This window comes from Sciurus carolinensis, chromosome 5 (assembly GCF_902686445.1).
Source record: "Sciurus carolinensis chromosome 5, mSciCar1.2, whole genome shotgun sequence".
Lineage (NCBI taxonomy): Eukaryota > Metazoa > Chordata > Mammalia > Rodentia > Sciuridae > Sciurus > Sciurus carolinensis.
In genome coordinates, this window is record NC_062217.1 from 41,172,100 (window position 1) to 41,198,823 (window position 26,724).

The window sequence follows — 26,724 nt, forward strand, 5'->3', positions numbered from 1 at the left end:
GAGGGAGGAAGGGTTCATCATAATTTCCCCATAAGGTCTCATCAGATCTCTCATTAGAAACCCTGGAGCATAAAACACAGTGGGAGAAAATAGTCAAGGTGATAGAGGAAAAAGCCTGGAAACCAAAAATCCTAGAAACAATAGCGTGTCCTTCACAGAACGGGAAGAAATGGAGGCATTCTCAGATGACTGGGTCCTCAATGCTGTTTTAAGGAAATACGTTAGACTGGGTAATTTACTAACAAATTAACTAGTCCCAGCTCTGTAGACTAGCAAGTTCAAGGTCAAAGCACTTTGTTGCTGTGTCCTCACACGATGGTAGAGAAGAAGAGTGGAATACATTGCCTCAGGAAACCCCCAACATTTTTCTTTCTTTTCCTTTTATTTATTTACTTACTTTTTGAACACACGTGCAACTCATCCCATCAACCCAGAGCCTCTCACACTTTAAGCAAGTGCTCTGCCACTGAGGTACATCCTCAGCCTATTTATTGTGAGACAAGATCTCACTAAGTTGCTCAAGCAGGACTTGAACATGTGATTGCCCCTACCTCAGTGTCTGGGGCAAATACCATTAGAGCCAATATGGTTTAAATATGAGGTGTTCCCCCAAAGCTGCTGCATTCATGCAGGAATATTCAAAGGTATAATGACTTTATTGCAAGAGCTGTACCTAGTCAGGCCTTCTTTGCTTCAGTGGACTACCTGGGTGTAAACTATAGACACTGCAATAAGACTGGAGGAGGTGGGTCATTGCAGTAATGCCCTGAAAGAGTGATTCTTCTCTGTGTCTCTTTTCCTCTCTTTCTGCTCTCTTTTACCATGAAGGGAGTAGCTTTCCTTTGCTTGGCCCTTGCCCCATAATGTGCGGCCTCATATTGGGCCCAGAGCAATGTTTTCAGTCATCTATGCACTAACACCTCTGAAATCCTGAGCTTCAGTTAACATTTTCCTACATATGTTGTTCTTGCTGTGAAGTGTGGTTACTGCACCAGATGAAGCTAGCTGAAACAGAAATTAGTGCCAACAGTTAGGGTCATTGCTAGGACAACTGGACCAAAGAATCAGAAACTTTTGGACCTGGTTTACAGTAAGAATTTCTCACAGTTTAGAGAGGCAAGACTGAAAAGTTTTGGAATGTATTAAGCAGAGCTTAACGAGCAATTCTGGGTGGAGCTCAGAAGAGCAGAATACCAACAGAAATGCAGACCATACTAATAATGAGTTTTCGGAAGAAAATACTCCATGTGAAATTGGACTAGAGGCCCCTTGTATCTTTTTCGGTCAGAGAACTTGCTTGAACTTTGCCCATATCCTGAGACTTGAGGTATGAATTTAAAGCAATGGACAAATTAATCAGGTGAGGGGAATTTCAAGACAGCACATTTAGTCACAGGCATGGATGTTGCTGAAAACTTTTAGGGCAGCAAACACACCTAAAGCATTTTTGAAACTTGCAGTTTGGACAGAAAAGCACGTACAAAGCTGAGGCTTACTTAGATGTACTGGTTGAAGATATCACAGACCCTAAAGAGATGCTAAGTTCATTGCACAAACCCTATAGGGGAAATGCCTTGAGAATATCTCAGGAATTTGAAAGATCATACTCAAGGAGGCCTACTCTAAGATACAGAAGAGAATATTTCTTGAAATAAAGATCATGGTATCCTCTAGTGACCCAGAGGATGCCTAAAATATTGTTTCAACATATAAAGGTACAGAGGTCCTCAGAGGCCACTTTAGTGTTGGTTCCATGCACAAGGCATACACTTGTTATATTCCTGACATCAAGAACCATGGGAGATGAATGCAGATATATAGAAGTAGCATTCTTCATGTTACTGAAGTTAGACTGCTATATGTTCGCATCTGACTGGTTTCTCTTTCTCAAGTTAAAGGGACTCTCATGGGATCCACAAAATAAATACCTGGAGAACATAACCAAAATGCAGGGGATGGGAATTCAAATGTTTCACTACCAAATGAACTAGTTAGGAGAGAAGATAATCATGGGAGGATGAAAGTCACAGGGATTTGAGAGATTGCACTGTTCTCTGTGTAAAGATCCAGTTCCAGTGAACTCGCAGCCTGGACCACAATTCTTATAAGGACACAAGTCCCAGTGAAACAGCTTCCCACCCTAAGGACAAAAGCGCAACTGTTCCATCATCCCACCCTGCTCTCCTTATAAGGAAGCAAGTCACACTGAACCAACAGCTCACTCAATTCCCTAATGACCCAATCTTGGGGTAATGACATTATAATAATGACATTTCTGGAAAAAAAAATCCTTTTTCTTACGCCTGGGTTTAGAATCTAAGCATGCTCTGCAAGGATATAATTCAACCCATATCACTATCTATTCCTGTTTTTTGAAGGTTTTTTATTTTTAGGTATTGCATTTTGTCATGTCATTTTTCAACCTTTCTTGCATAGGAATTTCCATTTTTATTCTTGATGGAGTTTGACCAGTTAATTTTGAGTTTCTTCCATTGTTTTATTTTGGCACCATCTTTTCTGGTTTAATGATCTGGTAATGCCAGGCTGATACAATAATTTGTGAATTGCTCCCTGCTTTGCTCCTTCCCAGATGTGATTGTATAGGATTGCACTGAGTCATCTTTAATTGTGCAGTAGAATTCTCCAGTGATATCGTCTATATTCAGATATCACTTTGGAGATTTTAAAATTAAGAACATAACTTCCTAATTGTCATTGGGTCCTCGAACGTTGATGTCCTTGGGGTAGTTCATGCTTTTCCAAAAAGTGCTTTAATTCATAACAATTGTAATTTGTGGGTTCTGTTCTTCAGGTGTACTACTCCATTTTCTATTACTCTTATGAGAGTAACAAGTTCTCTCTAAGTGGCTCAGACTTGGAGGGAATACATGATCCCCTGCCCCAATGTCTGGAGCAGAGAGGCGTACAGCCTTTTATGCTTTAAATATGAGGTGTTTCCCAAAAGCTGCTGTGTTAAAACATGAATGTTCAATGGGAAAATGACTGATTTGCAAGAGCTATACCAAATCAGATCCTTCTTTTTTCAATGAACTAATTGGGTGTAAACTGAAGGCAGGTGGAACGTGACTAGAGGAGGTGGTCACTGGAGTAATGCCCTGAGGAGGTGCATCTTCTCTGTGTCTCCTTCCACTTTTCTGCTCCCATGTTACCATGAAGCAGCAACTTTCCTTTGCTTTTGGCCCTTGCCCCATGATGTGCTGCCTCATGTTGGGCTCAAACAATGTTTTAGGCTCTCTACCAAAGGTAACCTCCGAATTCCCAATTCACATAAAGTTTTTGTCCCTTTGTTGTTCTTGTTGGTATTGTGGTTATAGCACCAAATAAGGCTAACCAAAACTGAAATTGGTACTGAGAACTTCACTACATCTGCTCATGCCTGACACTCTTGAGGATGCATTGGAAAACAAGGAACTAACTAACCTGGCAGGGGAAATTCAGGACAGCACAGCTTTCAGTTACTGGCATGGATAATGCTGGTAACTTTAAGACTGATTTACTCTGAGAATGGGAGAGGAAAACAGAGCTAAAAGAATTTTAAACTTGTAGCCTGGACAGACCTTGGGAAAGGGAGGAGTTGACTGTGACCATTTGCTCTTGGTAACGTGGCATTTCCATCCTATGATTTTCTTTTCATGTCTGTTAATAGCTGCAACCTGCTAGTTTTGCCTCTGTAATCATGCTGGCCCAGCAGCTGTGGCAGGAATGAGACCTGCCTGGAGGAAGAGGGTGAAATCAAGAAAGCCTGGAAACCCCGTCGGTACTGTAAGAAAGATACTGAGAACAAGTTCTATGCTCAGCCTTTGGGAAAGACGCCACTGGGCCCACATTGGTGCTGAGGAAACCTGCTCTTCTGCACCTCCAAGTGCTGCTTGTCTCTTTCCAGTGCCGTCATGTTCCCTATTTTCCACAGCATTGGCTTGCAGACATGAGTACTTGGTGCTTTACAAGGTCATTCTCAACCCTGAAATTCACACCCAGTGCTGAGGACACCAGCTCTCACTCATATTATCCTCACTTTTACATATTTTACATTTACAACTCTTTTACTTTTCACAAGTCCCTCACATGGTAGGTGCTAGTCCCTCCCCCATTTTATAGATGAGGAAACTGAGACACAAATAGTTAAATCACGTCCCATCATCGCAGGACTAGAAAATACAAGAACCAGGATTAAAATCCTAGTGTTCGGAACCCTGATGTTCTTCCCCACCCCACCCTCCAGCTCCTCCATGACTAAACACAGTCACAGCAGCATTATGACAACAAAGACAATTGGGATTAACAGGAAGACACTCATAGTACAGTACTGTGCTTTGAAATGATCAAAAAGGTAGGAAAAAAAAAAAACCAACTTTTTATTTGAATAAAGAGGCATGTTGTCCCCATGAGAATAAACAAACTCTGGTCAATTTGTTTAGTAAAAAATTACTCAGTTTAGCCCAGTTTCTTTAACTAGATCCTCTGTGGTATAAATGAGGAATGCATTGTGTGTTGCATTATGGAAATGCTTCATGGTTTCATAGGGGTATTCACTTGACTATATATATTTGTCAAACTTCTTAAAAATGCACTTAAATGTTATTTTGTGGTATGTAAGTTTTAACTCAATATAGTTAATTTCTTTTCAATGTTCTGTATGTGGGTCCTAAAAAAAAAAAACACACCATCACCAGAACTTTCTAGACAGCCAAACAGAGCAGTACCCTGTTAAACAGTGCTTCTGAGACAGTGAAAGTTTTAGTGTCCCAGTTAAGAATTCAGCTGTCATGCACACACATACAAACTGAGAACTTGAGATTTCTGCCAAGAAGTCAGCCTGAACATAACTTTTCTTTTATATGTCCCTCTAATGAAAGAGCAAAAAGATTGCTCAAAAACAACAATTAAGGATTAAAGACCTGAATGGATGGTCTATTAGTAGGGTTCCCTAGAGGAAAAGAATCAACAGGATTGTAGAAAGGGGCTTTATTAGACTAGCTTACACAACCAGAAGCTGGGAGCCCACAATGGCCTTCTGCAGGCTATAGAACTAGATGAACCAGTATCTGTGTTGTTCAAGAGGTTGAAGCCACAGAGGGATCAAATATGCTAGCCATGTCTGAGACCAAAGCTTTCCGCTAACTCCCCAGAGAATCACAGGCAGGGTCTGCTGTGGAAGAATAAAGAGTCAAGAGTCTGATGTCCTCAGGGGATCACAGTTGCAATCAGGAACCCATTCAAGAAGAATGGTTCTTGCATCTGCTGCTGCTTCTTTGTTCTTCCAACTGTTATTCTAGCCAAGCATTCAGTCCATTAGACTGTGCTATCCCACATGCCAAACATTCCTAAAGTCACCCTCAGTGACATACCCAGAAGCCTCTTAATCTGCAGCATCTCTTAATCCAATCACATTCACCATGACAGATGGGGAGGAGATATCACCAAGAAAACTCAGGGAGGTGCAAAGCCAGTATCTATGCCTTAACTGAACCTGCCATGTCTGGAGCCAACCTCCCATTGTTGTTGCTTTTCTTCTCTGCAGGGAACTGCTGGGGAGGTGTGGAAACCCAACATGGACCAGCTACCTGGAGGGGCGAGAGGTGGGGGTCTGGCAGGGGGCATCTAGGATCAGTCCTGCCAGTTTGGCCATCTGGGAACTAAAACAGAGACACCATGTCACATGCTCATCAACTTCAGGATGGGGAGGAGAAGACGTGGTTAAGAGAAGGGACCTAAAACTTGAGGACAGCCTTCCCAACAAGGAGAACTCTGTGCAGATCCACATGCCATCATCATGCACAGTTGGCCATGGCCACCGTGAGCAGCCCCCTGGCATAATAACTGGCTAAGAAGTGACAAGTGCCCTGGAACACTTAGCTAAGGAGAAGCATCCATCCAGCTTCCAGGACAGTTCAGGCTTGCCAGAAATACACAAGGATTACACAAGACATACTCATAGTAAAATCATACTCATTTTTCTGATGTTCAAATTTAACTGAGTGACCTGAATTTCCCTTTGCCAAATGTGGCAACCCTGATAGGACCTGTGCACGACCCACCCCAATTCATTAATTCAGAGGTGAGGGGGAAGATAGGTTGAATGTGGACAATCTGGGTTCCAACAATGACCAAAGGCTGCCTGAAAGTGGCTGAGGGAATCCAATGGCAATTTACTTGTGCTCTGAGGTGAAAACCACCAGGGCCAGGTTTTCATCAGAAGGGAGTGACTAACTCTTCAAAGTTACCCCTTTAGTTTGATTTCCATTGTGACACTTTCACTTATATAAACTTTTCACTTACATGACTTCGATGCCCACACCGCCCTGCAAACTCGGTGCAACATCCAATGTCAAAGCCTCAGAGAGGTCAGGTAACTCGCCCCAGCTGCACTACTGCAGTGTCTGAGCCCCACTTGACTCATGGGTTTCCTGACTGCTAACCTTCTGCTCTGTGTTCTCACGATGCTCAGGCCAAAGAATCACCTTCACATCCCAGAGACAAGTTCTCAGGGGGAAAGGAGACGTTGAGTCACGGATTTCCTTCTTATGGAAGACTCCTAGGGTCAGGTCAGAAGGAGGGAAGGACAGGGATTGAGATGTGGGAATTAAACCAGGACTGAATCAAGAGGTGAGGGAGAAGGTCTGACATGGGGCTGGGCAGCAGGGCTGGGAGGCCAGAGGATGAACCCTGAGTTTTATATACAAAGTGCTAGACATTTTTCATACATTACATTATTAATCTACCCCAACCGCTGCTGAGATAGTTATCATTATTGTACAAGTAACCAACCTGAGTCTCCAGAAATTTAGCAACCTATCACAGGTCACTGAATTGGAAGGGGAAGTCCTATCTCATTCTTAACCTGGTCACTGTAACTCACTATGTCCCAAAAGAATCTGAGTGATGATTTGAGAGGAAACCGTGGAAAGGGCAAGAGGAAATTACCAAAGAGGTACCTGATAGTGGAAATTTGGGAAATTTGGTTTTGTTTTTGTTTTGGGGGAGCACTGGAGATTGAACTCAGGGGCCTGAGGGTCACTGAGCCTCATCCCCAATAGTGCCTCATCCCCAGCACTACTTTCTATTCTCTTTACAGACAGGGTCACACTGAGCTGCTTAGCACCTCACTTTTGCCGAGGTTGACTTTGAACTCCTGCCTCAACCTCCTGAGCCACTGGGATTACAGGATTGTGTCACCACACCCGGTGAGAGTGGAAAGTGTTTGCATGTCATTCATAAAGTAAGAGAAGCAGGAGCTTTGGACACCAGGCAGCACCTCCACCATCATACCACTAAAGTTGGGGTTGAAGGTGGTACCCAAGAGAGGACAGAGAAATGGAAGCATCACTTCTTTTAATGCAGCTGGCGCACTGAACTCATCCTTAACGTGTTAAATATTCTGTACAGTAAAACTCAGAAAATTTCTGACAATAATTCTAATCCCACTTTACAAAGAATTATAGCAATTATTAAAATATGGGGAACTTCAAGCCAGGCAGAGTGGTACATGCCTCCAGTCCATGCTACTGTGAGGCTGAGGCAGGAGTGCCTCAGCCTGGAATAATTAGGGACCAGCATGGGCAATAGAGTGAGACTCTATTTCTAAAAATAAGTACATATAAATAAAACATGGTGAATTTCATAGTAGCTAGCCTGTCTACTCTGTTTATCATTATGTGTTTTTACAATGGAATTTGATGGTAATTTTTTTTTAAGGAGAATGCAGGTAACTGTGGCAGATATTCCTGAGACAGAGGCAATGAAGCGACTGTTGGATTTGGTCCTGAGGGCATTATTAGTGAACTGCACATTCTGATGGGACAGGTGAGACAAAAACTCTAGTGGAACATGTTGAGAAAAAAGGAGGCGTGGAAGTGAACACAAAAGCACAGACTTCTTTGAAAGTGTTGCTACACAAAGAGCAGAGTAGTGGAACTGAAGGTGACTGAGGGACAGGGAGCTGCCTTCCCTCTGCTCATTCACTGGTTTCCAATATGAGGAGGTCCAGACATAGTGGGTAGAGGTAGGAGCTCTTGGAGTCTGTGTGCTGCTAGGATTGACTGTTTGTGTCCCCACTTATGCCCAGGTTGAAATCCTCACCTCTGAGGTGACAGTATTGGGAGACAGGACACCTTTGGAAAAGTAATTAGGTCATGAGAGCAGAACCCTCCTAGGTGGATTAGTGCCCTTACAGAAGAGGCTGCAGTGAGGCCTGTGTCCCTTCCATGAGGTGAAGACCCAGTGAAAAGTCAGAAAGCAGACCCTGAGCAGACAATGGTCATTTAAAGGGTATTCATCCAAAGCTGGCAACCTGCCCCTTCAAGGCTTGGTGAAGACACCAAGATAAAATAACTATGTTATCCAGGATTTTCAGGGATATCCAACTGCCAATAAATAAAGCATCCTGTTTCAAATCCCCAGAGTGGTGCCTAGAAGCCTCCAGTCGCTCCATAAACTTACACTCAGCCTGATTCCAGGAACCTCAAAACCTTACACACAGATTGCCCTCCTCAGTGGGAGCTGTTGGTCCATCATGGGAACCAAGGTTCTCCCTCTAAACACAGGAATCATCTCAGGGAACCCACTTACACCTTTGAGTGATATTGATGACTTCTCCAGACCTCAAATAACCAGACTTGAGATAGTGATCAACCACACCAGTTTGACCAAGACTGCTTACTTATGCACACAGCTCTTGGCCTGTCCCAATGCTTCCTCTATTTAAACATGAAGCTCTTGTCAGTATCCCCAATGACAGGGTTAAAGAGGCTGGCCCCTTGTCTCCCAGTTCAGTTCTACAGATGTAAATGCCTTTCCTGCCTTCACCACTGCTCTTTGATTGGCATGTTAGCACAGGAAGCAGAACCTAGTGTTTTGGGACCTGCTGGTGCTTGGACCTTTGCCCTAAAACTCTCATAGCAAAGGCTCTGAGGAAGAATCTCTTCCATGCCTCTCACCCAGCTTCTAGTTGCTGCCAGCAATTCTTGCTATTCCTTGGCTGGTTCATATGTCACCCAGTCTCTGACTCCATCCCTCTCTGTATCTTTTGTATCTAGATCTTTGAACCAAATCCCCTCTTCTTATAAGGACACCAGTCATTGGATCAAGGCTGATCCTAATCCAGTATGACCTCACCCTAACTTAATTAACTCTGAAAAGATCCTAGTTCCAAATACATCAGGAAAAGGTGCCTGGAGTTAAGGACTTCGATATATTTGGGAGACACAATTCAACACACAATAGCAGGTAATGTTCTAATCTTTAAACTGTGGACTGTAAACTGAGAGACAGTAATTTACCTGCAGATATCCAAAATAGATGGCTCAGATTTTAATCTTTCTCTATCTAATTATTTTGGCTTATTGGGATCTTGCTGGTCGTAGGCCCTCTCCTGGGTGATTCATTTCCATTTCTAATCCTCAAACAACTGAATATGATTATTATTCCTCAATTTTATAAACTGAGGTCAGACCACCGAAGAAGCTTGACCAGAGGTACACAGGTAGGAAGCAGGATATCTGGACTCAATCCAAAGTCCTGGCCAGTAATTCCCAACCAGGTCAACATAGCAGAATGTCTTTGGGAATGCTTCCCCTCTCACCCCACACCCACTTCTTCAAAGTAATATAGCTCCCCCCTTCCTACAGGTGAGAATCACAACTGTAAGAGACACCTTACCAGAACTGTCCAAGAGACGAGTGTAGAGACAAGAAATTCATCATTGAGGATCACAGCACTGCAACCCGACGCCTCATGTGTGTGACGATCTGATGGGAAACCTCAAGTACTCATCCTCCTTACAGAAGCCAAGGGGGAATTCAATGCAAAGACACCAATGAGTAAATCTCAATAAGCAGCAACACAGGCCACAATTAATCACACCCCTACTGAGTGCTGCACACATACTGAGGATCACTTCTGTCCGGGCTCTTCAAACAAGCCTCAGCCTCAGCAGCTCCCTTAACACAAGGGAACAATGGGAAAACACCCCACCCCATGCCAGCAACAGAGGCTTGACTAGCATGAGTTAGAGTAGGATCCGCTTAGATTATCTCAAACAGAGCCCACAGAAGTTGGGGCTGGGAACACAAACTTTGGAAGCAGGCAGACTGGAATGCCAAAACCAGTCCTAATATGCACTGACCAGGAGAACACAGCCCAGTTACTTCTCCTCTCTAAGCCACACTTTCCATACTTGCAAAATGGAGATACTCACACTTGCCTCAGAAAGGTGTTCCCAGGGATACAAACGTGCCGCTCTGACCCTTGATTCCCAACACAGAATATGAGCTATGCTAAGAATGAGACAGTGCTTGAAATTTGATATTATTTCCCTATGTGCCTAAATTTCTACTTAAAAGAGAATCTGGTTCAAGGGAACAATGTGAACACAGCTTTGGCTGAAGGACTGGAGATGATGAGAAAACAGCTCAATGAAAAGTCACCAGACTGATAAAAGACACTCAGTAGCCTTTCAATAGTCTTAATATTGTCTCACTGAATACAACACACACAGGGCTGGGCAGGTGTAGGGGACAACCTGTAGCACTTTACTGCCTGCCTGGGCTGCTTGAGAAGCTCATTCAGAGGAACTTTACCCAGGACATGTGGATGCCAGGGAATACCACGCCCAAGTCTGACATCAAGAATCACTTGGTCTGAAGATGTCCCAGGAAGGGACCTGAGGCTGGGTCCCTTTCTCAAGTGGGTGAATGTAAGCAGGAGACAAAAAAGAAGTTCACAAAATTTTCTGATTCACCTAATTTTGTTAATTGATACCTGTGATTTTAATGTCATTACTAGAATCACATTGTTCATTAAGAGTATTTTCCCCCAGTTTTCTCAAGTCCTCAAACACCCATGCTTGATTTTGTGTCTATGTTCCAAAGAGCAGGGATGAAGTTTTACTGCCAGGTCTCCCTTGACTTAGCAGGAACTCATGTGGAACAGAGATGGCAAACAGGCTGTGTGTGTGTGTGCCATTGCAACACTGCCACCTGGAGGCAAACACGTCTAATTGCACCTCTGGACCCTCATGCGCATGCTAAGTCACATGCACTTTGGAAGCAAAACCTGTAATAGGTATGGAAGGCTGACAGGATTACACAACGGCATTTAGGTAGGAGTCTGTTTCTTGAAGGAAAAAAATCTTGAGCAAACAGATTTTGGGTTGCATTTTTGTTCATTGAAAGTACCAGTTTCACCAAACAAGCTTTAAAGAAGAGGCACCGAGGAATTCATCTGGTCACTTACAATTTATACAAGAGGCTCTGAGAGTAACTAAAGACAACTATTACAATACAACTTATGAATTGTCCAAAAAAACTCTTAAATAATCCTAGCAGCAGCAAAAATGTCACACGTGTAAACACACCAATATATTACTGTGTAAACACATACTAGTAACAAAAATATGCTTCATAACAAGAATTCTGCATTTTTAAAACATTAAATATGTACATGTATGTACATAGTGAAGTGAATTTGGCCCATCATTTTCCTTAAATTTAAAATTCCTGATACCAAAAACGAAGTGACAGTAATAGACACAAGTCGTTTTTCTCATAAGGCATGTTGAACGATGGCTCGCAATGCTCAGGGTCATCATGTTGCTGCAGAGGGCAAACTTTCCAAGAGTCTTCTCCGAGTGGTGATCCTGGCACATCGAGGGCACCTGGAGGACTGGAAGCACTGTTTGTGAAAGCAAGCCCTGCATGCTGCAAGCAAGAAGATCAGTTGTCAGCAAACGCACCGTCTTGTTTTCTCATATATGAACAATGCTCATTCCCCTCCCAGGCAGGCAGGGGTGTGAATCAGAACCCAGAGTCTTGCAATAGGTAATCAGTCAGGTTAAAACTCACAGGGGTTATAAATTACCCAACAAGTTAAGAATATGATGCCCAGAGGGTCTGATGGACATAGAAGATGCCACACAGTGTCCTCAGATCTTCCCAAGCATGGAGGCACGGGTTCCCCCAGCCCTTAAGAGAATTGGTGGCTGATGGCCCTTGGGAGGTGGCACTACTTCACTGGCAGTGGCCCTAAATGGGGAGAGTTGCCTCATTCATCATGCCTCCTTCCTGGCAAGAGCCTGCATCAAGTGACTGGTCACTGTGCAGCTCGGGACCCAGCCAGCTCTCTGTCCCCAGATTGGGACAAGGCTGAAAGGCACCCCAGGTCCAGAATTCCCCATGGGATGGGCTTTGGCTTCAGTGTAACCACGTGACACTTCAACTTTTCCCCTGTCCACTCCCACTGCCTTCATGGCTCCCATAGAGATGTTTTCAATGCAGATTCCTGCCTCTGAGTCTCTTGCTGGGGAACTGTCCTGCAGGCCTCAACACTGCTTAAACGGATAGGAGACACCACCCTGGGATGGCCTCAGAGGAGGGTGCACCCACACTGAGGGACTCATTGCTAAAATCTCTCCTGTAAAACATGAATCCAGAGCACAGGATTCCCTTGGGCACGGACACCCTAGAATAATCAATCACCTCTGGTCTTTTTATAAAGACCAAAAAGTAAAGGCCATGTGGCTCTATAACAGCTCCTCAACTCCTCCAACAAGACACAAATGGAGCAGGAGACAATACTTCAATGTTCAAAGTGGCTGTGATCCAATTACAAAACAGGGGCAGGCCCAGGCAAAGGCAGGAATGTGTCCTCTCTCCAAGCCCCCAAGAGACCTCATCCCTGTTCCACCAAATACTCCTCCTGTGTACCCCAAACTGAGTCATCCCCAACCTACAACACAGCCACACACTAGGATCATTGTACTTTTAAAACATACCTGTGCCCAAGTTAGTAAGCTATTATGCAGCTGAAGTTAACTTTGTGATTCAGTCATTAAACTTAAATGAAGTTTGCAACAAAGCTAAGCTATTAGTAAGCTGGTGCTCTCCACTCATTAAAATACCTGAACATCTTCTACAGGTTGCCGTCTGAAAAGGGAAGATGACAGATGTGCTCCGGCAAAATTCGCAAATGAAGCCCTTTCCCTGACAGAGCTGTAAAAGAAGGCACCAGAAAGTCAGGAACTGGAAATGCTTCTCTTGACGCAGAAACTGAGTTGCCACATTACAGAACTTGATAATTGTCAGTTTATGAATGTCTATGATTTTAGCCTCTAAAAGAACAGATCAGAACCGAAACATAAAAGGGCACATACATCGATTTCTCAAGAAGACACTTTGAAGCAGAGAAAGATCATGATTTTATTATTCATGTGTCCCTTCTAGTTGCCCAGGCTGGCCTCAAACTCCTGGGCACAAAGGATCCTCCTGCCTCAGTTGGGACGACCGACGTGTGCCACCACACCTGGTGCTAAACTTGTGTTCTTACAGGATGGCATTTCATTTCCATGCTACACTTGAATCCTCCAGTCCATGTAGACACAGAGCTTCCTGCTCTGTTACATCCTGAGTCCACGTGGCTACTTCAAGCAGATTGGGATCCAAGCAGCACCAGCACCCAGACTAAGTCACAAGGCCTGGCTTGCAGCCCAACTCTAGCAGTAACCAGCAGGATGATTGGGGCCTGTTACTTCACAGCTCTGAATGTCAGTCTCCTCATCTGTAAACAACATCCAGGGCACTGCATTCTGGGTTTGTGGGAGTTAGTGGGCTCATGTACTGAGCATGCTGCACAGGCCCTACCTAGCATGGGAACAGGTCGGGGACCCACCTGCTTCAGGAAAACCCTCACCTCACAGTCAGCCACGTGCGCAAGGGCTGCTTTCAGAACGTCCTTGAGCCAGGGTGCCAGCAGCCCTCTCTTGGTCCTGAGGAGGTCCTCCAGGGAGAACAGGTGGAGCTCATCAGTCAAGTGTCTGGGAACCTGCTCCAACTCCTTTAATGCACTGCCAGAGAGGAAGCAGAGGAATTCAGGAAGCCACCCACACAGCACACAGGGATGGGAAGGACAGGCCACGTGCTTTTACTTAGAACTCACCACAAATTTTTTTAATCAATTTTTTTAAATTGCCATGAGAACACCAGTGAATCTTGCGTACCACTCTACTGAATGCAAGAGTGCTTAGGTGGCCGGGAGAAATTGAAATTGCATGAAATGTGATTCCCAGAAAGGAATGAACAGAAAATGCAACTCTGGCAGGTTGTTCAAGTTCTCGTTGCCCAGGAGAAAACAGAACTTGATTTTATTTTTCTTTCTTTCCTTTTCTTTCTTTTTTCAATTTTTTTTTATTTTTACAGACTGAATTTTGAGTCACTGTACACAAATGGGGTATATCATTTCGTCTCTATGGTTGTACATGATATAGATTCACACCATTTGTGTAATCATACATGTACATAGGGTAGTGACGTCTGTTTCATTCCACCATTTTTCATACCCCCACCCCCTCCTCCCTCTCATTTCCCTCTATATAATCTAAAGCCCCTCCATTCTTCTCTCACCCCCCAAGCCCCCACCCCTATTACATATCATCATCCACTTATCAGGGAAAACATTTGGCCTTTGGACTTTTGGGATTGATACTGGAGATGGAACCCAGGGTTACTGTATCACTGAGTTCCATCTCCAACCCTTTATATTTTTTATTTTGAGATGGGGTCTAGCTTATCTGCCAGAACTGACTTTGAACTTGTGATCCTCCTGACTCTGCCTATAGGATTACAGGTATGTGCCACTGTGCCTGCTGGAACAATTGATTTTCAAGGCTTAAAAATACGTAGCTAGGGGCTGAGGAGATAGCTCAGTTGGTAGAGTGCTTGCCTTGCAAGCACAAGGCCCTGGGTTCAATCTCCGGCACCACAAAAAAAAAAAAAAAAAAAAATACGTAGCTAGTACCTCTTGATTATCATGAAATCAAAATGTTCACGCCAACTTGATCCCAAGGCTACCAGTGCCAGTGACGGTTGTCTCAGCCGGCAGGAGAATGACTGCTCACAAACAGGTGTGTGACTCCAGAGTCACGAGTCCAGCACTGGACCAAGACTCAGGCATCCTAGTGCCAGCAGTCATGGCCACCGGAGTGTCCCAAAGGCAACTGAGCCTTAACCTGCTCTCCTCCTGAATGTCCTATATCAGTCGTGATGGCATGGCTCAATGTCTTCCAAGACAGCCAGGGTCTGTGCTGCACCTGGAACTCTATTAACGCCATAGTGGCCTTAATTCCCCACCCAGCATGGGGCACTCACCGACGCTGCACCCTTCGGGGAAGGTTCTGGATCCCTCTTTTTCATTCCTTCTTACCCTTCAGGCTCAGGGTTTTCCCCCAGGAAGCCTTGCCTGCTCCCACCCCCACTCCACCCCTGAGTGAGCTCCATGCTGCCTCTGTGTCCTCAGGGCACCAGGAACACATGTGTAACACGCAGTCTGACAAGGAGCTGTCTGACTTGCCCCCTGCTGCTCATACAGATTTGCTAATTTTTTAATTTGAAGCATGGAATTGCTACTCCAGAAGGTTTCATAGGAGGGAGAATGTGGGGGTTCTGCCAATGTCATGAACGAAAACAAACGGAGGCCCTGAGAAGCATTAACCCGTCAGGCTCCTGTCCAGCAGCCACGGATCCACACACACAGTCCTTCCAAGGAAATTAAATCCAAAAGCAACCTATCACCATGAACAAAGCTATAAATCTAAAAAAAAATATTTTAAAAGCCTATGACCTCATTTATTATAAGGAACATCTTAACCCCCTTGACTCACTGACTCTTCTTCCACTTAAAAATCAATTGTGTTCCTATACATCAGTGATGAATCAACCAAAAGCAAACTTAGGAAAACCATCCCATTCACCATAGCCTCAAAAAAAAAAAAAAAAAAAAAAATCATTGAGAATCCTAACAAGAGAGGTGAAAGACCTCTTCAATGAAACAACAGAACACTAAAGAAGGAAATTGAAACTTTAAAAGACAGAAAAATCAGGGCTGAGGAGATAGCTCAGCTGGTAGAGTGCTTGCCTTGCAAGCATAAGGTCCTGAGTTTGATCCCCAGTACCGCAAAAAAAAAAAAAAAAAGACAGAAAAATCTCCCAGGTTCTTGGATAGGTAGAATTAATATGTTCAAAATGACCAAATTACCAAGAGCACTATGTAGATGTAATGCAATCCCTATTAAAATTCCAATGATGTTCTTCATAGAATAGAAAAGGAAGTCATGAAATTCATTTCGAAAAGTAAGAGGCAACAAAGCAATCCTTAGTGAGAAAAGTGAGGCAGGAGGTATCACAATACCAGACCTTAAATCATACTACAGAGCTACAGTAACAAAAATGTCATGACGAGGCACAGTGACACATGCCTGTAATCCCAGCAGCTCTGGAGGCTGAGGCAGGATGGCCAGTTCAAAGCCAGCCTCACAAAAGCGAGGCGCTAAGCAGCTCAATGACACCTTGTCTGTAAATAACATACAAAATAGAGCTGGGGATGTGACTCAGTGGATGAGTGCACCTGAATTCAATCCCCAGTACCCCCCAAAATGGCATTGTATGGCACCAAAATAGACATGAAGAACAAAAGAGAAATACACATAGATACTGTTCTCTCTAATAGACAAAGGCGACATTAACATACATTGGGAAAAAATAGCCCCTTCAAAAATGGTGCCAGTAAAACTGGAAATTCATATAAAACAAATAAAATTATACCCCTATCACTCACCCTACACAAAACCCAAATCAAAGAGGATCGGGACATAGGCATTAGACCAGAGACTCTGTGCCTACTAGAAGATAAAATAGGACCAACTCTCCATCATGTTGGATTAGGAACTGAATTCCTCAACAAAACTCCTGAAGTGCAAAAGGTAAATCAAGGATCAATAAATTGGATCGTAGCAAACCAAAAAGATTCTTCACAGCACAGGACACACACGTGAAGAGAAAGTCCACAGAATGGGAGAAAATCTTTGCTACCTGATCCTCAGATAAAGCCTTAATCTCCAGTGTATTCAAAGAACTCAAAAAACTGAACACCAAAAAAACAAACAAACAAACAAACAAACAAATAAGCCTATCAATAAATGAGCGAAGGAACAGGCACTTCACAGAAGAAGAAATATGATCAATCAACGAATACATGAAAAAGTATTCAACATCTCTAGCAACTAGAGAAGTGCAAATTGAAACCACATGAGATTCCATCTCACTCCAGTCAGAATGGCAATTATCATGAACACAAGCAAGCAACAATAAAAGCTGTCGAGGATGTGGGGAAAGAGGTACACTCATACATTGCTGGTGGGACTGCAAATTGGTGCAACCATTCTGGAAAGCAAAGCTTGGAATGGAACCACTGTTTGACTGAGTTATCCCACTCCTCAGCATATACCCAAAGGACTTAAAATCAGCTATACTACAGTGATGTGCCACATCAATATTCATAGCAGCTCAATTCACAATAGCTAAGCTATGGAAACAACCCAAGTGCCCCTCACAGAAGAATGAATAAAGAAAATGTGATTATATACATACAGATTATACATATATACAATGTATATACTAATTGTAATTAGTATATACAATTGTATATACTAATACTCAGGCATAAAGAAGAATGAAATTATGGCATTTGCTCATAAATGGATAGAACTGGAGAGTATTAGGCTAAGCGAAATAAGCCAATCCCAAAAACCAAAGACCCAATGTTCTCACTGATATGTGGATGCTAACACTAAAGGGGGAGAGGGATGAATAGAAGTTGATTGGATTCAACAAGGGGAATGAAGGGAGGGTGGGGCGATGGGAATAGGAAAGAGAGTGGAATGAATCAGATATAACTTTCCTATGTTCATATGTGCAAAAATGATCAGTGTAACTGCACATCATGCACAACCACAAGAAAAGGAAATAATGCTCCACGAACATTTACTATGTCAAAATACACTCTACTGTCATGTATATCTAAAAAGCACAAAAAAGGAAAACCTCTCAGGGAATTCACACCTAAACCTTTACTGACCGTTTGGCATTTCATCCTATGAAATGTATCAGTGTGAGTACCATCCTATAACTGAACACCTGGCAGATTTTTAACATAATTTCGTATTCTAAAAACTACATCAAAGTAAAACCTCTGTCCATATCTGCAAGCATATGTTTAGGATAGGCTTCTAGAAGGAGAATCATGAGGCTGTGATCCCGCCCAGGTTTGACGTGCCTCCTGCCTCTCTGTCTGGGGATTTATACAGGCCCCACGCTCATAGCAGCAATATTCATAAAGGAGGGAAGCCACCCAAGTGTCCTCAGTGCATGGTTATAGACACACAGGAATATTGCTCAGTCTTATAAAGGAAGGAAATTCTTTTTTTCATATTCTTTTTTTTTTTCATACCTGCATTTTATTTATTTTTGCGTGGTGCTGAGGATCCCACCCAGTGCCTCACACATGGTAGGCAAGCCTTGTGACTGAGCCACAAGTGCAGCCCCAAAGGAAGGAATCCTGACACATGCTACAGTATGGATGAACCTTGAGGACGTTATATTAAGTGAAATAAGTCACAAGAAGACAAACACTCTAAGATTCCGCTTATCTGAGGCACTGAGAGTAGTCACATTAATGGGACATAAAGCAGAAAGGTATTTTCTAGGGATCAGGGTGGAATGGGCATTGTGTTGATGCATATGTAGCTTCAAGTTTGCAAAAGAAAAAGAGTTCTGCAGACGGACAGTGGTGATAAGAGCACAGCAACGTCACAGACTTAGCACCACTGGACTGCACGTTTAACATGATCAAGGTGTAAACATGAGGTCATATATATCTACCACAATTTACTCATAATGACTCAAAGGCCACTGGCTAGAGTTGCTTCATTCTTATCCTGACCCACTCTTCTTACTCCACTACTGATTTAGCAATTTTGAGAGGTGGTCTGCGATCCCAAGGACAGCCATGAGGTAATCACTGTGCTAAGAAGCCCTGTGAACTGGGGAGCAGGTCCCCAGAGGCACACAGAGGACCAGCAGCTGAGGAGGGAACATGGACTGTCCCAGGCAAAAATCATACCTGGCAGCAAACCTGCAAGTCTTCAACAGCTTCTTGATATGAAAAAGCTGTTCCTGGAAGTCCTAAGGTGAGAAGCCAAATGAGGGGAGTTAGATATGGTCAACAGCACTGGCAATGTATGTGTCAAAGTGAGAGGCTACTTCTCACCACTGAGGAATGCCACCCCTGGAGAAAACAAGACTTTAAAGCAAACTCTGTCTATAGCAGGGATTCAGAACAGAGTTTACGGATCCACAGAGGATTCTGCATGGATCCAGGTTTTGTGGAGCCTGAACTTAAACAACTTTGGGACTTTCCTCAAGAAAGACACCAACTATGTATACGTGTAAAAATTCAGGATGGGGCTCCTTAGGAAGAAGCCCATGTAGGTGAGGGACCACAAAGACCAAGCTCCATTTACTTCACAGTTCATTGGCCTTTCAGAGGACCTGCCTGGGATTGCCCTGAAATTAGAGAGAGGTACATTTCCTGCCTTGGGACATTTAGCAAAGCTCACATCCCCTGCAGAGGCACCTGCTCACCTTCACCCTGTCCAGTTCCTTGACTTTTGCAGACAGGTTCTGGCTGACACTCAGCAGATTGAAAATGGGTCGGTGCCATATGCTATCCAGCAGCTGTTTGGAGAAATTGCTGACAGGGTACTTCCTGAAGTCCCACATCTTCAGGATCCGTGCAGGGATGCAGGACTCTGCATACGAGTGGCAGCAGTCACAGAAATACTTCCCCAGGTATTCACAGTACCGGAGCCTCTTCACAAACTCTGCCAAGCACATCAGAGACTTAGTGTCACACACCAAGGCTGGAAGTCCACCCAGATCTGCCTGCTACCTCCAATTCCTGTGCAAGGTTCACAGACTCCAATGGCTGTTTTTAAGGTGGTAAAGCCATACTTGACCTCATGGCAGCTGGGAAAATTCTGGCAAGACTTGGGAATTTAAATTGTGGGGAACGGATGTTGAAAAAATAGAATCCTCCCAAAATACTCCTGGATTAGGAAGGTGCACAAAGCAAACTGTAATGTAGCAAAGAGAACATTCCATTTGGGATCTGGAAATTAGGTTGGGAGAGCAGACTCCACCTGCCACTAACAGGAACACTTAAGACAGATCAGAATCTCTTCAGGTCAATTGTCCTGAAACCACAAAATGCAACTCAGAACTAGATTCAAGATCACACACAGGAAGAGTGCTTTGTAAATACTAAAGCAGTGCACATACAATGCCAGGAAGCAGCATCCAAAAAAGTTCCCTGACACATCAGAGAAAAATACAAACCTGAACAAAGGATGGGAACAGGTCATATATGGAAAGAAAGGCAGATAACTAATAGAGACATATAAAATGATCTCCATAACAGTTAGGGAAATGCACATTAAAGCAGTGAGATACTCTGTTATCCTCTGTAGGGTCACACATCTAGAAGATCCAGGGCAAGTGAGGTGCAGGGAGGCGGCTGCAAATCCCTGCTGCTGAGGGAATGACCTTTTAGGAGGACATTGCTGGGCACGTTTCCCTGTCACCTGTGCAGCAGTAATCCCACTTCTGTGACTCCATCAGACAAATGCCAACAGGCACATGGAGACACACAAAGGTACTCACTATGGTACCTCCAAGACTGGGAACGGGGCTGGGGGATGTGGGCAACCACAGAGTGCATCCAAAGGTGACTTGCTGCATATGTGCAGCGCTCTCAGCGTGAAGTGCTACAGCCCAAGACCGAGCGGGTGGTCTCAGGAGGCGCACCCCCGTTACAGGTAGACATACTGTGGTCTCAGTCTTGTTTTTAAATAATACATACATACGCAGTCTAGATGACCACCAAAAGCCAATGCTGAGAATTTCTGGAGAGTGGGTGAAAGTGATTGGTGCTCTTCACACTTTTTATTGCTGAAGCGCACAGGCTTTTTTCAAGAAACCCCTCTCATAAGACATCAATAAACGAAAGATGTAGAGATGAATGTGACAAATGTGCCCACGCTTCCACTAAGAGGAAAACGGTCCAGCTGGAGTCTCCTAGGTGCCCCTCCCTCACACTAGGGTCTGACTGAGCCCGGGTGGAGAGTTGGGTATTTATCATCCTTGGTTTGACTCCTGCCTCTTTCCAATTAGCATGCCTTGAGGGGAATACCAGGTGACATGCTCACTGACCTACACTGAGAGAATTAATGAAATAATGATTGGGAAAGCAGCTACCACAGCACCAGCACACTGCAGATTCTGAGTAAGGTCCCCAAAGAGTGGCCTGGAAAATGTCCAAGGCCCAAGGGCCACAGGAGCAACCTTTCTCCCATACTTCCTCTGCGCCACACACGGCTTGAATATCGGACATACCTTCTATCAGACTTGAAACCGTGTGAGGTAGGGACTGTTATCTCCTTATTTCACTGATGAGAACACAAATAACTGGAGTCAAGTCAAGGCAGGGGAAGCAAGCAGGAAGCAGGCAAGCAGGATTCTAATCCAGGCCTGGGCCGCCATGCCCGCTCCTCCTGGGCTGCATCTGGTGAGGGAAGGGGAGGAGTTGGCACTCCTGCATCTGCCCACACTATCCCTCAGGCCCAGGGCACCCGAGAGCTGATTTTTAAAAGCAAGCTAATACAGCGGGTCCTCACCGTGGGCACTGGTGTGCTCCACAAGGTGCCGTGGTGCTGAATTCGCCAATGCTGAACCCCTGCTCCTGGGGAAGACAGGCCAGGCACTTATGAGCAGCCGGTAATCACGCTTCCAGCAACTGATCAATTTATAACCTTATTTCATGTATATTTCTGTTTAAAGACACCGTAGTTAATATATTTTGTTGAATCATAACATTGAATCCAGGGCAAAAGCATTGTAAACCGCATTTTCTCTGTAAGTATAGTCCTAACCTTATTGTGCTTAGGGACACTATTTAGCATCTCAGCACTATGCTCAGGGGTCATTTGAAAAAAAAATCAACAACAGCAACAACAACAAATCACAAAAATGCTACAAACATGGCAGGAAGTAACTACAAAAGGTATCTTCTGGCCTCTGCACTCTACATTCCTGATCAAACTTGACAAGAATGGAGAAGAAAATGGGAAACAATGAACCAATAAATTTTTCTCATGCAATTCATCTTTCCCTAACATCAAAGACTCTAACCGCTCCATATCTGTTCACTCATTCATCAAACTCCACTGACTACATACTAAGTATTATACTACTAATACAGAATAAATTATGCTTATTTCTTCTGGTCTCCTAAGACTTTTAATTAAAACAGAACAAAGTGTCCTCAAATTGTGGCTCTCAGACCTCCAGGGACTTTTGGAAATACCTGGAGACATTTTCATTTGTTACCACTAGGGGCTCCTACTGGCAAGTTATGCTACAAAATATCCTACAAGGCACAGGACATTCCCCACAACAAAGGCAACAGCACTGAAGAAGAGAAATCCTGCTCAAAGAGACAACTGCTCTTCTATCATGAAAAGTTTATAACATGGAAAAAAAGAAGGGAAATATTCTAAAACAGGGTTGTCCAAATAGAACTTTCTGGAAATGGTTTCTATCTGTGCTTTCCAATACCTTAGCCACATATTACATGTGATAGTCAAGCAAGTGTGAGTACGGAACTGGACTTTAATTTTACTAAGTTTAAATTTAATTTTATATAGCCACATGAGCAAGTGACTACCTTATTGGGTACAGAAGTTCTAGAATACAGCTAACTAAAGAGAGAAGACTAAATGCATGCTGTGAAATTCAACTGAAATCTGAATGGAAAACAGACATAATTGAAATCTTAAGAGCAGCAAATAAAAATGGATTATTAGCTGACAATATTTTTTATTATTTGTTTTGGTGTGACAATTGTTTATCATCCTCATTTTTAGGATATGTTGCAATAGTAAAGGGTGAAATGTCACATTCAGATTGTGAAACTGGAAGAATGACAACTAAATTCAGTGTGATATTCTGCAATGGTTTCTGCAAAAAAATAAAGGACAGTGGTGAAAAGACTGAAAAAAAATCTGTAAAATCTGTAATTAGTGGGATTGCACCAATGCTAATGTCTCAGATTTAATAATTACACTCTGATTATATAAGATGTAGACACTGGGGGAAGCTGGGTGAAAGGGATTTGGGAACTCTCTACTATTCTTGCAATACTTTTACATATCTAAAATAATCTCCAAATATGAAGTTAAAAAATTATCTCAAGAGCTAGAGGAGGTTTGCAGGAAAAGCCCCATTTGTTAAGGTCACTCACAACCAAGCCCATAGTTGTGAAAGTCATCTACGATCTGCCCCTGTCTACCTCTCCAGCATGCATTCTCTCTCATTCACACTCTCCAGTCACGCAGGGCTTCTTTTCAGCTGCCACACACACTCTGTTCTTGTTGAGCACCCACCTTCCAGAGGACAATCCCTTCCTTAAACCTTTCATTCCCAGCACAGCCCCCCTACAACCCTGATTAAGTTTCCTTGCTGTAATGGAGTTTTACTCAGCCACAAAGAAGAATGAAATTATGTCATTTGCAGGACAATGGATGGAACTTGAGACAATTATCTTAAGGAAAATAAGCCAAACTCAAAGTGAAGAGCCATTATGTTTTCTTTCATATGTGGAGGCTACAGAGGAAAAAGAAAAAGAAAGGTGAGGGCTGGGGACATTTCATAAAAATCAAAGGGAGATCTGTAGAGGATGGGAAAGAGGAGGAGGCAGAAGGGGAGGGAAAGGAGAAATACTGGCGAGTGATTGGTCAAATTATATTGTTATATCATGTGCATTTACAAATATGTAACAATCAATCTCACCATGATGTACAATTATAATGCACCAATTATAAACTATGGGAAAATAGTTCCTTTGCTGTAAAATCCCAGAATAGTCTCGCCTTTCTCTTTCCTTACACATAGCACCCTTGGTTTTCCTTGCGTGGCTGATGATTATGTGGACTCCATGAAGGTAAGACCTTGTTTAAGATTTGCCACCGTGCTGATTCTGTGGACACACAGCTCTGTATTTAAACAAACTCAGAAATACTTAAAAAGTTAGTGGGATTCACAGTCACATGTCTAGTTTCTGACTCATGACTCTGATATTTACTAAGGCACCAGGACACAGCAGGTAACCAACAGACATGGTCCCTGCTAGACTAACTGGGTAAATGAGTCAGTTAAAGAAAACAAGATGTAACTGTGATGCCTGTCAGCACTGTCATTCAATAGAGTAGAGGAAGTCCAGACAGATTTCTGCTTTCTATTTTTATCTCTTGAGGGACAGTCCTGATTGGGTGAAAGGAATTCCCAGTCCCAAGTGCAAAACTTGCATTTCCAGCTGGGGGAAGCCTGACTTTGTAGGCCTCAGCCCAGAAATGATTCCCTCACACTACCTCCCCAACTCTCTCCAAAAAGCAGGCCAGTTCCTTGGCAAGACATTCATTCTGTCAACAGAAAACCTTTGAGGACCAGCTATGAGCCAAGCACTCTTCTGCAACATAACTGCCTTGCAGATTATAATCTAGTGATGGAGATAGTTAATGAGACAAATCAGTGAAATCAAAGTATTCTAGGAAGAACATGCTAGAATAAAACATAATGACAGTTAATACAAAGTATTCATGGAATTGCTTATAGCCAGTATGGAAAGCTGGGCATTTTCCATAGGGCAGCCAGGGAAGACCCCAAGATTTTTCAGCAAAGATGTCACAGAAGTAAAAGAATCAGCCATAAGTATGTTGTGGCGTGGGGTGGACGCTGGAGGGAGAAATCCAGACACGCAAATCCCTAAGAGTGAGCTGGTACAACAGGGAAGCCATGTGACTGGAGCCAAATGCTTAATGGAGAGACAGCTAGGACTCTGGTCCTTCTGGTTCCTAGTCGATCACACAAACTCGTGGTTGCTCTATCATCGCCGAATGGACAAGCAATCCATTATGTATACTTACTAGGCTCTATTGGAGTTCCACAGCCAGCACAGAAAAAATTCTGGGCCACTATCACCAGCTCCCTCCTGAGGACAGAAAATGGTTAAAATTACATTTCAGAGGTGGCCAATGGAACATTTTTCACCAATGGACTGCATGATGTGTTTGTAAGCTTGGGACCTTAATTTTGTCACCCTTCCTTTGGGAAAAAAGTTAGATTTACTCAGTAAAAATTTCTAATTGAACTATCTGCATCTTTTAAAGCTAGAACCCTTTAAAACTCTCTTCTTTCCTTAATGTAGGAGTCAGAATCACACATTTCTATTCTACCAAGGGGTCTTTAAGAACTTCTCACTACCAATGCACAGAAGTCTATCTCCACATTACAGTGGAAGACAGCTCAGGAAGAAGGACACCAAAAGATGATATCTTTGCAAAAGTCACAAATGGATCCAGAGAAATTCAATGAAAAGAAGTAATGCAAGAAAAAGGTATCAAACATTTCTGTGAAGAATTATTCCATGGGAGTGCTTTTTATTGAACTGCTATGCACAATTTCACCTGGGATTTGGAATACAGACAAAGTGGTTAAAATTCAGTTGTAACTCAATGTCAGCTAAAATGGCTAATGCAAAAATATGCTGTCTCTGTCCATATGTCTTAGTGAAGACCTAGAGAAACCGTAGAGAGAAGACACTCCGTGCAAAGAAAAGTGACCTCTCACAAGGTCTAGAGAGTCAGAGAGGACTTCTGCCCAAGCAGCTCCAGAGACCTTCTTATATTCCTCTCTAAAGAAAAAGACAGAGTGAGAGCCTTTCTGACCAGAACAAGCTCCAAGTCCTGGAGCCAGCGCAGCACAGCGTACTCTGGCACACAAGCAGCTTCAGGGACTAGGATAGGGCAGCCAGAGACCTCCCCAAGTAGCCTGGACCCCTGCGGTGGGAGGTGCCTTTCAAGGCTAGCTTCTCAGACCAGACCGCCCAGTGAGAGGTTTTCTACATAGAACCAGCCACAAGCCCCCGAACCAACGGAGAGCTTCGATCCGCAAGCAGCCTCTGGGATCAGGGCAGGGCAGCCAGAGACCTCTTCAGGCGGCTCTGCCCACTCTGGCCGCAGGCTCTCTTCACGGGGCGATTCAAGATGGCGGCCTAGAGGGTGACTGCACCCCCAGTCGCTCCAGAACCCAGGAGTTAAGAAGGGGAGGCATTGAGAGACTCGGACTGAAATAGAGCCACAGGTGAGTCTGCCCACTGGGTAAAGCTCGGCCCGGTGGCAGGCCCAGATAGAGGTGGCTTATCGGAGCCGGGCAGGGCAGCTAGAGTCTTCCCAAGGTAGCCTTCCACACTCCGGCAGTGGGCTCCTCCCACACGGCCAGCTGCACAGTGCAGGCCCACAGTGAGAGCCTTTCCGCACAGAGCCAGTTCCAAACCGTGGAACCAGTAGGGGGCTAGGGGCAGTTTTCTTCGGATGCGCTGCTTTATCAGATTCCTCCAAGACATCAGGCTACTGAAGGCTGGGAGGTGATACACTGGAAATCTACCAGGACACTATAAGCCAATAGCGGAAAACTGCAATATCTCAGGGTCCCACTGACAGCTGACCAATATGAGAAAACAAGGGAAGAAAATGTCCCAAACAAACCTAGATACTACATCAATAAAACCCAATGACAGCACAGCAGAAGAAATGTCAGAAAGGGAGTTCAGAATGTACGTAATTAAAACGATCAGGGAAGCTAATGAGGAGATGAAAGCAAATGCAGGCATTGAAGGAGGAGATGAAAGAGCAAATGCAGGCATTAAATGATCGCACCAATCAACAGTTAAAAGACCAAATACGGGTAGCAAGAGATCATTTCAATA

General features: G+C 43.7%; 1 protein-coding gene across 5 annotated transcripts in view; it reads right to left on the reverse strand.

Annotated features, from left to right (window-relative positions):
- Positions 1 to 10,799: 10,799 nt before the first annotated feature.
- Positions 10,800 to 26,724, reverse strand: part of Rubcnl (rubicon like autophagy enhancer) — a 47,312-nt gene continuing 31,387 nt past the window's right edge. For 4 of the 5 annotated variants that reach the window (XM_047553649.1, XM_047553650.1, XM_047553646.1 and 1 more), the window contains exons 9-14: positions 24,884 to 24,948; positions 19,488 to 19,726; positions 18,967 to 19,028; positions 13,705 to 13,858; positions 12,917 to 13,007; positions 10,800 to 11,682 (exon numbers count right to left, since the gene is read on the reverse strand). In XM_047553649.1, coding sequence (XP_047409605.1) covers positions 11,441 to 11,682; positions 12,917 to 13,007; positions 13,705 to 13,858; positions 18,967 to 19,028; positions 19,488 to 19,726; positions 24,884 to 24,948 — 853 coding nt within the window. In that variant the 3' untranslated portion in view covers positions 10,800 to 11,440. Of the gene's footprint in view, positions 11,718 to 12,916; positions 13,008 to 13,704; positions 13,859 to 18,966; positions 19,029 to 19,487; positions 19,727 to 24,883; positions 24,949 to 26,724 lie in introns of all 5 variants that reach the window. The other variant, XM_047553648.1, reaches the window with a different exon arrangement.